This window comes from Myiozetetes cayanensis, unplaced genomic scaffold (assembly GCF_022539395.1).
Source record: "Myiozetetes cayanensis isolate MyiCay16 unplaced genomic scaffold, myiCay2020 scf4, whole genome shotgun sequence".
Lineage (NCBI taxonomy): Eukaryota > Metazoa > Chordata > Aves > Passeriformes > Tyrannidae > Myiozetetes > Myiozetetes cayanensis.
This window is the reverse complement of record NW_026087631.1, coordinates 20,486,303-20,501,254: the sequence shown is the minus strand read 5'-3', so window position 1 is coordinate 20,501,254 and position 14,952 is coordinate 20,486,303. Positions and strand designations below refer to the sequence as shown.

Here is a 14,952-nt window from a genome sequence, read left to right as displayed (position 1 = left end):
ACATACATATAAATTAGGTCAGTTATATTAAACAAGGGAGAAAGATCAGAAGAAAATTGCAGATGTAGAAATGCCAGATGAACTCCTGGCTATGTTGAAATCAGTGAAATTGCTGGTTTCAGTGGAGCCAGATTTTTACCCAGTACGTCATGATTCATTTGCAGTTTTGCTTTTTGCATCTACAAGCCAGTTAAGATACATTATAGTTATTACACAATTAAACATTAAAAAAAAAAAATCATTGTTGACTCTATGAGGCATTTGATTTTAAAAAGGAATTTTTATTTGTCTTTTGAGAGTGGTTAATTTTGATGTTATTAATATTTTATTAGATTGTTTATTATCATACTTCTTGACAGGCAATGCAACTCCTGTGTGTTACCAACAGTGGTAAACATGCTTACCAAGTAGAAAACAACATATCCCTAAAATTCAAATTAAATTGATTTACAACATTATAGCTACAGCCAAGCACCAAATAGTTCAGGGCTTGGATCCTGGGTCTTAACATCTCACTTCACTCTAACAAAATGAACTGGAAATAGGATAAAAACATTAGATATTTGAAAGTGGGAAGTATATGAAAAATCATTTATTCTCTTAATCCTAAAAGCGAGGAAGCATTTTCAGGGATATTTAAAAAATATTAGAAAGCTTCATTTAAATCTAAATATCTATCTTAATTATGCTTTTATTTTTTTTTTTATAAATTGGTAATCACAAAATACTAGCCATTAAAGTCATATTTGGATGACAAAAAAGCATCCAAATACTTTGCTTGTTATTTATGCTCCTGCCTGTATTATAGCTGTTGATAAACTGGACATAATTTCTTTTTTCCATTATGATCTTTAAAATGTGCATTTGGTGAAGATCAGTTATGGCTTCAGATTACAGCTAATGAGTGACCTGACCTCAAATTTGTATCAGAAATTAAAGATATACAAAAATATTTTGCCTATTGGAAAGAAAGAAATGTTTCTATTAATATAATTCATACTAGAAGGATTCATAAATCCATATGCTGTAAGGAAGCATTATTTGCTTGAGCAACTTGTCTTCAAACCATATTAGTCAAATGCAGTCTGCAGGAATTATTACAATACTCACTGTACAGACTCACTGAGATCATGTTTCATTGACGGTCCCATATATTTTTTTTCCCCAATTACAAACAGAAGCATACACTAAATATCAACAGCTGGTCAAAAGGCTTTATCTATTACAATCAGTTTCCATAAAAACTGAAGAGTACATTACACTTAAAGGAAGCAAGTACATAATTTGTTCTTTGTTGTTTTTCCTCTTTAAAAAAAAACACATTACAAAGTCTTATGCTTAAACAGAGACATAGAAAAATCAGTGTATTCACTGTCCCAAGTTATTTACAGCAAAAAATTACAGAGACAGCATACATAAAATCAGACCTTCCACAAGCATATATTAAAAGTAATTACATTTGAAAAAATATTTTATTTGTCTTCTACATTTCTACAATACATAATCAGGTTTCTTTCTTCTTGTTTTGTTTGTTTAGTTTTTAAGTAACTTCTTTAGTGTTAATCAGATGAGGCAGAGAGTGCAGCTGTAAAATAAGGGATTTTGTTGCTATTCTGGTTCCTATATTATTTGTATCGCCCATTCATTACAACCAGAGTAATTAGTTTAACATGGGAATTATCTCACAGCGATTAGCATAAATCTCAAAATACCCAATGCATTTGATTTATCTGAGTGTTAATATCGGCTTACAGTTCAGTTGTGCTTTATTTGTTGCCACAAGTACAATCACAGAGCCGCTCCCCATAGCGCGCTAGAGGTCACATTGCAGTCACGCGAGAGGCAAGGACTATCATGGCTAGTTCACTAGCTATGCTACTCAGTGGCTTTTTAAAAATAAGTGCACGAATAAATCCCCATATACTGCATGAGAATGTGTAGTCCACACTCGGTAGGGTTAACTGATTAGTAGCATATCTCACTAACAACAAAACACCTTTTTTGCCTGATTCTGACATTGAAGCGACACATTAAAAAACCCACAAATGTAGTGCATCTGAATCTGAATCCCCAAAGTCAACAGCCTAATGTAGTTACTTTGACTTATTAAGCTGTGTGTCTAATCAAGACAAGTTTAAGTGCCTTATTTTTTATTTTTTTTTTTTTTTTAAATAAGCTGGTTTTATCTGGAACAGTCTTCAAGGTAAAGCCTGTTCTTTCCTGTTCTTGGTGGTTAACCATCCACCCTTGTTTGTTTTTCAATGCAGTTTCATTCTTGTTGCCCAAATAAGCGGTCAACATGTTCATAATATAGAAAACTAGGAGCCATTTTTTAAATTTTCTCCAGACAGTCTTAATTTAACATACTTTACTGCTGCCAGTGTATAGTTATAAACGTAGGCCTCAGCATTTTCTTGAAGCACAAACAATTTTTTCAACAGCAGTATCTTCATTTATAAATTAGCAGCTATAGCCAACAAATTCAACAAATATGCAAAACCACTGTGATATCTACATTAGATGAAACTTTTTCTTTATGTTATTGTCCAGAAGACCACGTGCAAAGCAAACAATTTCTGCAAGTACAGTTACAAAGAAACACTTATAATTTACTTATTGCTGCTATATCCAATGACGTTTTCTTTCACTCTCCCAGTATGGTGTGATTGAATTGTAAGAATGATGAAAATATGTAAATGTAGTACATCGTGTTACTGAACTCACTATGAGCAGCATTATCCTCGCCGCCTGCAGTAACACCCAGGAAATATCTCTCCTTTCCCAGAGCATTTTGTTCATTGCCTTATTCTCTCAACACAAATGAAATGCAAGGATCACTTGGAGGACACTGACACAACCACCATGTCACTGGACATTCAGGCTGCCTTTTAAGGAGAGTTACTTATCTGTGAGCTACCACTGTAGAAATCTTAGGTCTCTTCACAATGACTTTTGTCTGCAGACTGCATACACAAGTGGCTTTTATAGCTCCAAACCACTTCTGGGATGATAAAGTACTGGGGTGTCAGGCTCATTGTCATACAGTCTTTCAGGGACAATGCATGCAGGGACAACACAGCTAAGTAAGGACATGAAGGAAAAGAATGAAGGAGTCTGCTTCCTACCACTTGTGTGGAGCCTCCCTTGCAGGTTGCAGGTACAGATCAACTTCGAGAAAGCGCAAAGATGAATATTTATCACTCAAGGCCTCATTCACTAGGAGCTAGGAGTAAAAGGAAAAGGAAAGAAAGGCAAGATCCTCTGGCCAGAAGATTGTCCTTTTTAATGGGAAGGAATCATGCTAACAAGAATTTCAGTCACTTGGCCATGGCTCGCAACAACCTGAAGGATTAAAATATAAATTGCAATGGAACAGTTGGCAAAGACTATGATTGTGAAAACCTTGATGCAGAGGGATGCTGGCCACTCCACCTCTTGAAGTTGTCCATCTGTCCTCTAGTTGTAGGAGGATGGAGTGAATAAAAAAACATACATACTCACTGTGATAATAGGAGCAATGCTCAGAGCTAATGGCAACCTCTTGGGTGAAGACAAGAAATTAACTTAATGACTGGCAATATAGTTGACTGCAATTTATCTTTCTGTGTGTGTCCTTGTAATGACAGATATATAGAAAACATGTGGTGTAAAGCTAGGGATATGCACATTCCAAAATTTTAGGAAGTTCACTAGCACAGTATAAAATCGGATAATGTTCTCTTGAGTTGAGAAAGGGACTGGTCGTACTATGAAGCAGCATTGCTACAGGGTCCTAGGCTAGCTATGATTCTGTGCATCCCTGAGAGAAAACTGTAGCTGTTAGCCACTTGTTCATACCTACTTGTTCTTTATAGTTATTTTTCCATATCATAGGTCAGTGTTCCTATCATTGCTGACAAACTAACACTTATTCCATGTCTTAACCTTTCTTCTTACATGCCCGCAGCAATTTTGAGTATAAGCTCACGTTAATGTACATAAACTCAGTACTTTTAAACTGCACTTTCTTTTGTCAGTTGTCTAAATTCAGTAACTTGTACAAAGCTCACTTACATTTTGTTTCCAAAAGGACCGTTTGGAAAGGTTTTGGAGGACTCTGTTTTCTGTGAAATGAGTGAAGTGAGAACAAGCTGAGGAAATGCTGACAATGAATTCAGTTTATACCAATGTTACTTTAAATCACTGGCTTGAAAGCCTTGTCTGGGTCATGTTTACTTGGGCAGCTCAACCCATGCTCTCCAAAGCCTTTAACATTCTCTTCCTTATTCTGTTATATATATATAGCTATTTTAGTAATGAAATATCCCTGAGTGGCATAGAGTGCAACATTTGCATCAAGCAGTGATTGTCATTACAATTACATTTAAGTGTGAAACTTAAAAAGTAAAGAAGAGGAGGGGGTCTCCAACACACCGTTCCTAATGGATGTCAGAGACAGGAGTTAGTTTCTAAAGTGGAGGCAGAAAGGGTTGGAACAGGCTGGTGGGTATAAATACACTACTCTGTTATGGCTAGGGAAAAGCAAACTGTTCTGTCTCAGGTTCCCACTTCGTATGTGCTTAAACATAATGAATCTGGACAAAAACATCAACTTCAATGTTTCAGTTTGATCTTATTGCCAAGTGCTATATTCCTGGGATGCCCAACAGACAATGACTCTGAAACTAAGAACCACCTTCCAGGTTGGACCTTGACTCTTCTAGAAACAGCACAATCAATGAAGAGTCAGAGGGGAAGAGGAGTGGGGGCACCTGAACATCTTTCCAATTACCTTTGAAGTACAGCTTCAGAGAGGTGGAAAAGTCAACAGGAATAGGAGCCATCAACTGCACATCTCTAGCCAAGCTGCCTGACCAATTTCTGAGATTGCTGCAGCCTTGGAGAAGTTCCCACAGCCTGGTGGTGGGAGACCAAGAGGCTAGCACAGAGGAGCAGTTTTGCACCCTCTTTGAGTAGAAGTTATATATCAGAAATCCCTGCAAACTATCCCAAAGGGAAACATATATGAGTGAAAGCCGCCACCATGAAACTGAACAAAGAAAATCACATAATAAAGCTCATCTTCACAGGCAGGTCTGGCAGCTGCTCCATCTGCAGCACCAAAACCTGGCATAGGTATTGAAACAGCATTGGTACCCAAGGCGTAATAGAAAAAATAAACTGCGCTGAAAAGAAGAACAGGAAGCATGAAGTCAAAACATTCTAATACAAGTATGAGAATAACATCTGCCTTCTGTTCCACAAAACTCATAAGAGACCTCTTAAGGCTAGGGACGTCTGACCTTGTGATGGATTGAACACCTTCGGTGTGGTGTTGACATGCCTCAGTTTTCAAGTGACTCTAGTTAGAGCTAAGGGAATCTGACAACTTGCAGAAGAAATTCCTAAACGCTGCCTATTACAAGTCAACCAAAAAACGTATACTGCTTTCGGAAATAAGTTTGCTCAACTGAAGTGCCTTCTACTGCCATGTTTCTTTTCTAGCAATTGCTAAAGCAATCTCTCCATTAGAAGGAAATATGAATCTTGTAATTCTTTAAACAAAGAGCAGGCAAGAGTGGTATTTACACCAAGATAAAGTCTTTGTGGTAGTATAATTGAGAGCCTACATCTGCTTCCTCAATGCCAAGAATAATTTTGATCAATATGGTTCAACTATCGGACAGCAATTGTAGAAGTAGTAGCTTCCGTATTATGTTTTAAATATCTTTTTTTTTATAGGTTTCAGGTTAATCAATCATTTAAAAATCTGTCATTTGAAAAGCTTGTCATTAAAAAAAATTAACAAACATAACCACAGAAACAAGATGTGACAAACTCTAATTTCAGAGATTTAATTGAAGAGCTTCAGGCATTACTGTGGACTAATGAAAGCCAAAACAAACTAAAATCAAGAACTAATATTTTCTATAATGATTTTGTGAGTGACTTATGAAGTTATTTACTAGAATTCATGCCATTTTATTATTTAAAGTCTATGGATAACTTGCACATGTGAAATCCAGTATCAAGAACTTGAAATTTCAAGTGTAAATGACTATATATCAAAACCAATCCCAAAAATCCAGCCTGTAGCATGTGATTGTTATTTGTTGTTCTATACTCCATCAATGAAGGGCAAAAGAGGTACTATAGCTACATGGCCAATCCCAAATCAGAGAAAATGAAATAAAATATAATTGAAATGAATATAATTTCATATAAATGAAATAAAATATAGTTACAGTACAGTTACCACAAATAAATAATGTTTGAAAATGAATTTTCACTTTCCAAATAAACAATAATGCTATTTGCTCAAATACTGTAAAAATAGTAACAACACCAGAGCAAGGTGCTGATAATTAACCTTACTTGAGGGTAAAAAAGTTAGTTGGCAATATTTGTAATTGTTTGAATGGCAATGAAGATTTTGTATGCTAGTATTTTAGTATTTTTAGGTCAAAAGGCAAGAATCCATTTTTATTCCTGAACTGAATATTGCTATCTCTGTGGTCTCTAACAAGTCGTTTAACTTTTCTTCTTTAATTTCCACATCTTTAAAATGTGGCTGTAGTCATAACTGATTGAAAAGGTCATGAGGCTGCAGTGATTTAACAACAGTGCTTTAAGGATTAAAAGCCCTACAGATAATGATTAAATAATGTCTTTTACACTGGTAATCTCCATTTGATTATCTTGACTAAGAAATAATTCAAAATCACAAGGAACAATTAGCTAATTTGAAAAGAACAAAACATTTTCAAAATGTAAAATGCAATTGTGGAGGACTCTAAACATGACAAACCTCTTTATTAGTCATCACTATGAACAGTAGTATTTATTAATTTATTCTGTATTTCTATGGGTTGATTAAATGTGTTACTTTTGATATACTGAAAATAGATTTAAAATATATTTCAAACAAATATATATGTGTGTGTTCTTGTGTTGGAAAAGACAAGGAAAACATGAGTTCCCTGCAGTTAAAACTGAGCACTTCTAGAGTTCAGTTTGACTAATTTTTTTCCCAAACAAATCCACGCAAACAGTAGACAGACATAGTTAATTAAGTTTTTTGATATTACAAATAAGTGGAATTCTGGTCTTTTCATGGATTTGCCATGCAAAAGGGGCTGCAAACAGATAAATCACCTTATAAAGGAATGTCAGTCTTAAAGTGGTATAAAAAAGCATCAAGAGCAATGCTTCATTATGTTAATTGAAGACATTTTAACGTGATCACTAGAGAAATGTGCTCTGAATTTAGAGTGAAAAAAAGATATTTTAGTAATTGCTATTCTATAGGCTTAAGTAATTTTGAAGAGAATGTCATATTTTCAACAAAATTCTCAGCACAACTAAATCTGCTGTACACACTTTTTCTAATGGACAACACTTTGTAATGGACCTACAGAGAGACATTTATTAGCTGAGAGTTTGTAACCACTCTGGTACCTGTCCTAACATTGCCAGAATAGAACAAACAAACTGTGATCTTGTCTACACTCGATTCTGCCATGATACCTGTATGCAAACTTGCAAACTGACTGATGAAAGTCAAGGGAAAAGTCCATGAAATACTTGGAATAGCCAGTGAATTACTTGCTCATGCAGAAAAAAGAAGATTGAGACCAGAGCTGTGCAAGTTGTAAGTTATCGCTGCAACAAACCAAGTTTCTGCACGCACCCTAGGGCCCACCTGTATCCCAGGGGCTGCCTGTGACACTGCCCTGCTGAGAGCTTGGGCAGAGGGTGGGTCCTGTGGCCTCCCTGCCAACATGCTTCGCCTTGCCTTGTCTCAGATTGTACTGGCCTCTGTGTTTTGAAATAAAGAAAGGTATCTGCTTGTGATCTTGGCTTCACTTCCTTTCTTCTTTACTGCCTGCTTCTTCTTATTTGTGCTCTACACCCTCAGTTGGCATCCCAGGAGGATACTTCTCTGGAAAAGTTCACAATGGGCAAAAGGGGTGGTAAAGAGAGCTGTAGCAGAAACTGAATCCGTCTTCTATAGCTAAAAAGTCTGTGTTTTATATCACTGTCAGACTTCAGATATATGAATCATGACTGCTAATTAATTTAATTAATCCACAAGATTAAGTCCGTGGCAGCCTTCCACTCCCCTCTGTGTTTGCCTTTGGTTTTGTAATCAAATGCACATACAGTCCATTCAGAGGCAAAAAGAAAGCCCCATTGCTTTGCTCTCCTCCTGAAATGCACCTAAAATAAACCCTTATATGCATATATATATACAGTTACATACATATAGATATATACATACATATATGCATGTGTTTCAAACATACATAGATGTATGTGTGTAATGGAAACTATCAGTCCCATCTAGATGATGACTGTCAGAAACAGTGATAGTTATATGGCCTTTGTAACCATGGTCTTTGCCCACTTGGACTTTCCTCCTCCTTCCCTCCCTTTCTCCCTCTGCCACTACTCTTCAGAGCCATATTTTAGGCTTGCTGTGGTTTTCACTGAGCTTAGTACCTATCTTTCTAATGAGTTCAGCAAAAAACAAACCAAGACTTGAAACTACTTTTCAAAGCAATATATATAAAATAAAATGTGTGGAATCAGAAAAATGTACATATGAGATAGTCTACATTTTTACTCCAGACACTTTACTAACATCAGGTCCTATGTTCACTTTTATATATGCTCTATCCCTGCAACAGTGAGAAAATAGAAAAAACCCAACTATTCCTTTCTCCAGTATAATCATCCAGACAAGGCTTTTGCACCATTGTTACATTCCTGATGTTTGATTTACATACAGTACACATGCACTACATTATACATATCTCAGAAGTGATCCTGTCATTACACACTGGCAACTGATAATTTAACTCTTGACTGGCAAAGCAAATCTTGATTGCCCAAAATAAATCTAATACATTACTTGGAGATTAAGAAATACATTACAGCTGGGCTGAGCATCCTTTAAATGTAGGCATGTGATTTTTAAGCTACAGCATGTATGCATATAATACCTCCATATATATATATATCTATATATTCATATAGATATATATAAGTATATAGCACATATATATATGTGTGTATTCCATATATGCACCATAATTTCCAAGACAGTTACAAATTTCCACATGCATTAAACTATCTAAAAACATAGAACTAGGCAATCTAATAAGTGGAATTTCCTTAAATAATATTTGAACAATAAACAGCAAGAGTAATACTGCAAAGTACTGCTCTATTCTCATGTATATCTACAATAAAATTCTAGGAACAGCTGTCTCCCAAAACATCCCCCAATAAAAGTAAATTAAAAAAAAGGTAACACACAGTGTCCTATATTTGTATCTTCATTGTCAGTCAAAAAAAAAAAAAAAAGAAAAAAAAAAAGAGAGAGAGAAAAATTACATCCCCACTCAGAGTTGCATATTTACATTCTTCAAACTGTAGCGGTGAAAAATAATTCTATTAAGTGCAGGACATTCCTAGTGTTGCAGTAGTGACATTTTTAATAAGTTCTTCATGAAAACATTTCTTTTTGTCTGAACAGTGATGCATTCCATGACTACGTGAAAATTCTATTATCCCCTTCACTTGCAGCCAGTGGTTGAGTCTGGATTGAAAAGCTCCTTGTATAATGGAGGAAACAGTGTGTTCACTATGTCTGGATGAGATTGCTTAAATACCTGTAGTTTCTCTCCGTGCAAGTTGCAAAGTGCAGTAATTGTTGGTATCTTGGCTATTAACTGTGAGACATTAAAATAAAAAAAAAAAAAAAAGGAAGAGGAAAGAAGCAAATTTTGTATAAATTACAGTTTCCAAAATGAACTGTTAGCATCTTGCTGAGTAACTGAATAAAATACTCTAAGCTCCATCCAAAAGACAAGACATTTTTCTTATCATAAAAGCCTAAAAACAATTGTCCCAGAAGTTTTAGCCAAGTGCTAAAAATGCATTTAGAAGGAGGGTTATTTTTTTAAAGCAGTCTCATTCTTGATAGGGTATCAATTAAAATGACTAACATTTTGAATAAAAAATGGAGTAAGAGGAAAGACGGACAACCATCAAACAAGCCTATCTTCTCCTAAGCACTGCTAGCACATATTGTGCTACGTTTATCTTATGTTAATGTGGCAGCACATGTAGAAATGGCTACAAAAAGAAAAGAGTCATAATTGAGGAGTGCTCAGTGTTTTGTTTTAATAACTTACCTTTGTCAGTGTTTCCTCATCAAGGTGGTTCTTCTGGATCACATGTTGAAGTGCAAAGTAAATCTTTTCCTGAAGCTTCTGGACTTTCCTTGGCTCTATTAACCAGGCTCGATCTGAGATAAAGGAAAACAAGAGGTAAAGGATGTGCAGATGTGAGGTATGCTCATGGTGCACACAGTGTGCCACGCTGGTAAGCATTCACAGCAATCATAATTCTCACGAGGAAGGACTGCAGGGTAATGAAGACATGGTTTCAGAGGCAAAGTGTTTTGACACATTAAAGGATCACCTGAGTGTTTAACTAACGTATACAAAACATACAGGAACATAATGTTGGCTCTGCATCTAACAGGATGTTAGGTATAAAGATGGGAATAGAAATGAAACACGGCCCAACAATTTTATTATTCTCTCTTGGTACAATCAGTGTTCTTCTAATTTTATACTGACTAGGTGATAAACATGTCATGTTGTCTCAGTGTCTTAATACATAAATAATAAGCATTGATCAAAACAGTTCTTTGAAAATAAGAGAATACAATTATTTAAATAAAATATATCTCATCATTTACTAGGCTAAAATTTTGAGACCAAATATATTCTACATACATTCTACATGGCTTCCTTCAAAAGAATTTCTTTAATAATTCAAAAGATTTATGAGTTGTTGAATGTCTTGAAGTGCACATTTCTCATTATTTAAAAATACACCTCTTTTAAACAACACAAAATAGAAGAGTATTTGGGAGAATTACAGTTACAGATACAGATGTTTAAAACCCATATGGCTTCTACTGAACTCAAAGCCCAAGTTCAGGAGGTTGTCCTTGAGATCTATATTCTCACAAGTCATAGCTTTTGGAGAAAAACATAAAGTGAAGTAGTAGACCACAAGACAGTCCAAAACGATTAATACAGTTTGCTTGCAGCACTACTGAACTTTCTGTTTTTCCACGCTACAAATTTGTTTCTTTGTCCCTCAATCCAGACCAATTCTTGGGTATAGATTTTAACTTTCAAATAGGAAATACAAAACTTTATTTTATCACAGGGCATGAATCTTCATGTGCAAATTGAAAAGTACAGGAAACAAGTCCTTTTACTTTTATAGTTCTTTCACACACAATCCCCATCACTAAAATAACCCATAGAAACTATACAAGTCAACTGCTTCAGTGAGCACAGATGCCACATAGGCTGGAGCCAAGCAGCATTTCATCCCAGGAGGAATACAATTCTGTCATTTGTCTGACTCTCTGTGGAGAGGGGTATATGAAAAGTGTTCACTGTCAAATACTGTGAAAAGAGACAAAACTAAAGTTGGGGTTGTTTAGTCTGGAGAAGAGGAGGCTCAGGGGTGACCTCATCACTCTCTACAGCTCCCTGAGAGGAGGTTGTAGCCAGGTGGAGGTCGGTCTCTTCTCCCAGGCAATCAGCAGTAGGACAAGAGGGCACAGGCTTAAGCTCTGCCAGGGGAGTTTTAGGTTGGATATTAGAAAGAAGTTCTTTACAGAGAGAGTGATCAGGTATTGGAATGGCCTGCCCAGAGAGGTGGTGGATTCACCGTTCCTGGAGGTTTTTAAGATGAGGCTGGATGTGGCACTGAGTGCTGCCATGATCTAGTAATGACAGTGGGGTTGGATCAAGGGTCGGACTTGATGACCTCGAAGGTCTCTTCCAACCCAGTTAATTCTATGATTCTATGATTCTAAACCTCAGCTACTTAACAGATGATTGAGAAAAGAAAATAATCTTTATGCAAAGCTTAGAAGATCATGCTGCAGCAAATGGATCCTGTGCCATCAGTGGCCATAGAAACAGAATTAACTGAGAGCACGTGCACTGTCTACACAATAAGCACAGAGCAATATTTAGACTTCACAGGTTAGGTGCCAAAATTTATGCTATTGAAAAAACACGTCTTTCAACAGCATTAAATTAATGCCTATTGTGGCAATCTAGAGCCAAAAAGATTTATCATAGAGGCCTATCCTTAAAGTATTTACCTTTCTGTTACACAAATAAGCTTAAAAATAAATTGAGGCAGTTAGAGGACAGGTTTAATCCCTCACCTGTCATGAAGTATGCTGTATATTACACAGGAGTTCTTAAATTCATGGCAAGAGCCAGGTAAAATTTTTATAATGCATGTTAAGTTTGTCTCCCAAAATGTGGTTTCTACCCCCTGAAATGTGATTTCTACCATCTGCAAATTTGGATGGAATTTCCCAGGTAACTCTAGCTTTATTCACAATAATGCAGGAAAAAGTCAAAAGATGAGTGACTACCCATAAAGGAAGCAGCATTTCAGTTACATACTTTTGAGTGTTGAACTTGTGTATCTTTAAGGAGTGCACAGCCCACTAGATTAGATAATAGTGTAGGAAAGAAGATGTAGAAAGCTTATAACAGCTGCTTTTTCAAAAACTAAAATGGAAAGAAGGAACATGGCAAGTCAGAATTATGCTCTGACAAGTTTGCAGGTAGAGATGCCTCTGCAAACTTTATGGACTCTTACAATGTTTAATTTCTGAAATCAGAAATCAAGTTAAAGAATCACCTTCAAGCAGTGTGGTTACATACTCCAAACTGGAAAATCTGGATTTGTGCTCTGAATTAGATGGAAAATAGGTCTGGCACTGGACCTTGCAACCTTAGCAAATCTATTAGCGGATGTTCTTAGGTCCCTTACTCACTATGGAACCACTCCGTTTTCTGTAAACTGCCCAAACACTGAGATCAAGGGCACAAGAGCCACCTTTCAGGGTGGTGACTTCTGTAGAAAAAAACCCTTGAATATGCATGAGGAATCTTTGTAAGCTTATATTAATTGATGGAAGGACTGGTGCAAGTACTTCTGTGATATTTCCATAATGAAACTCTTCATTGTGAAGAAAGCAGAACATCTAGTGTGGAAGGAAATATTTAGTTTGTTTTTTGTTATCGTTTTTGTAAGGAAATAAATGGCAAATTTCAATGTCAGCTCAATCTGGACTATTTTCCCTTTCTTCCCACTCAGTCCAAATTTGCTTTTTATGGAAGAGAGATTGCTTTCACTCATGTATATGCTGCTGCAGCCCACCGCCTTTTTCTTACTGTGTGTTTTATGACTAAAGTTACACATGCTCACAGATTAGAGAAATAAGCAGTCTGCATGAATCAAGCACTTATGCTTCTTTTTTTCTCTTTTTAAAAAGGAATAGGAGACACTGCATGTATCCTCTTGCTTCCAAACTAAAGGGCCAGATGTAGTACTACAGAAATTAATCAGAATTTTTGTGTCCATCTGATGTTTTCCAGGAGCAAGCACATCTCTCTGTCACACTCACAGTGTCTTTTCAGACTGAGGGAGGGCTGATGAGCAGGGACCACAATGACACTGCAAGTCTGCTCTCCCAGAGGAAGTCAGGACCTCTGGGGGATAGTGACAGGCAACTCTCATACCTGCACACAGCTGGGACACTTTTGAGGTGGAAATGGTCATTGTTTTATCTCTGCAATATCCTGGCCTAACACCATGAAGAGCCACCAGCTCAACTATTTCACCTTTGCACAGATGATGGGAAGAACTGCTCAAAGTCAAACTAAAAAGGAGTAGAGTCCTTTCAGTAGGTGTCATTAATGATGAGAATGAACATGTTGACACCATCTGTGCTAGTCTAATTCTATCATAATCTATACCACAGATGTGCAAAAGGGCAAAGTGACCTAGAGGAAGTTTTTAGCAGAAAAAACTGGAGAAATAATTCATGGTGAGTTTTTTTGTAAGGCTTTTCAAGAGGTTACCCTTGGAGGAAACTGGGTATCTACATTCCCTGAGGTATACTTAAAAATCCCACAGTAAACTGTGAGCTTGTCTACTAGATCCACCTTCCGAGTCTTTTCTGTAGTCAGCCAGCCGTCACTCACTTAAATGCATGCATGCCTGGGCAGAATTACAATATGAAGACATGGAAAGAGCATAAAGTTGCACCTATAATCACACCATCTCACCTGGAATTTAATTCAGACAGGACCTTGTATAGATTTTACTGCTCATGTTCTTATTCCCACAGAAAAAGCCCATCACAGTTATGGGCTATATGACCTGCTCTGGGCTGTGAGGTTTATGTTCCCAGAAAAGTTAGGAGAAACATGTACCTCCTTGAGAACCATGTTTCTCTGTATGTGGTCTGGAGGAATGTCAGCCTGCACTGCTTCTTCCCTCAATCCTGCTCCATGTCTGTTATCCCACACTCTCGGATCTACTTCCAGTATGTGTAATTCCTAATGCCTACCAAACAGAGAGTGAGTTGTATTTGAGGTATTTCAGGTATTCTTCCATTGCTTAATACATTGCTTAACATTGGTTAATACAGCTTAAACATCTGTTTAAGTAGGTAGAAATAGAGGTGGCCAAAGAGAAAAAACAAGCAGTGTGGTGTTTGGAATGAAAAATTACCTGGTGATATCAGAACAGCAGATGAAAACAAGGCAATCTCCTCCTCAGTCAGCTGTAAGGAACATAAATTCTTTGCAAAGTCAAACGCTTCATTTACCAGATCATCAGAGCCTGCAGACCAAAGAGGACAAAATCAATGCTAGAAATTAGCTCTTTAACCTGCCATAAAAAGGGATTGTTTTTGTGACAAAAGTTCTGAGTGAACGTCTGCCTTTCAAAAACTACTAAAATTCCACCTAACCTGAAAATGTCACTAAAACATACATTGAAGCAAAAAATTATCAAGAATTAGGGGCAAGTACAAAAATTGCACAGACATCTTAGAAGAGA

General features: G+C 36.6%; 1 protein-coding gene across 3 annotated transcripts in view; it reads right to left on the bottom strand.

Moving 5' to 3' along the window:
- Positions 1–260: 260 nt before the first annotated feature.
- RORB (RAR related orphan receptor B) overlaps positions 261–14,952 on the bottom strand; it is a 140,214-nt gene continuing 125,522 nt past the window's right edge. For all 3 annotated transcript variants that reach the window (XM_050329313.1, XM_050329315.1, XM_050329316.1), the window contains exons 8-10: positions 14,623–14,733; positions 10,182–10,294; positions 261–9,716 (exon numbers count right to left, since the gene is read on the bottom strand). In XM_050329313.1, the coding sequence (XP_050185270.1) occupies positions 9,561–9,716; positions 10,182–10,294; positions 14,623–14,733 (380 nt within the window). In that variant the 3' untranslated portion in view covers positions 261–9,560. The remainder of the gene's footprint in view (positions 9,717–10,181; positions 10,295–14,622; positions 14,734–14,952) is intronic.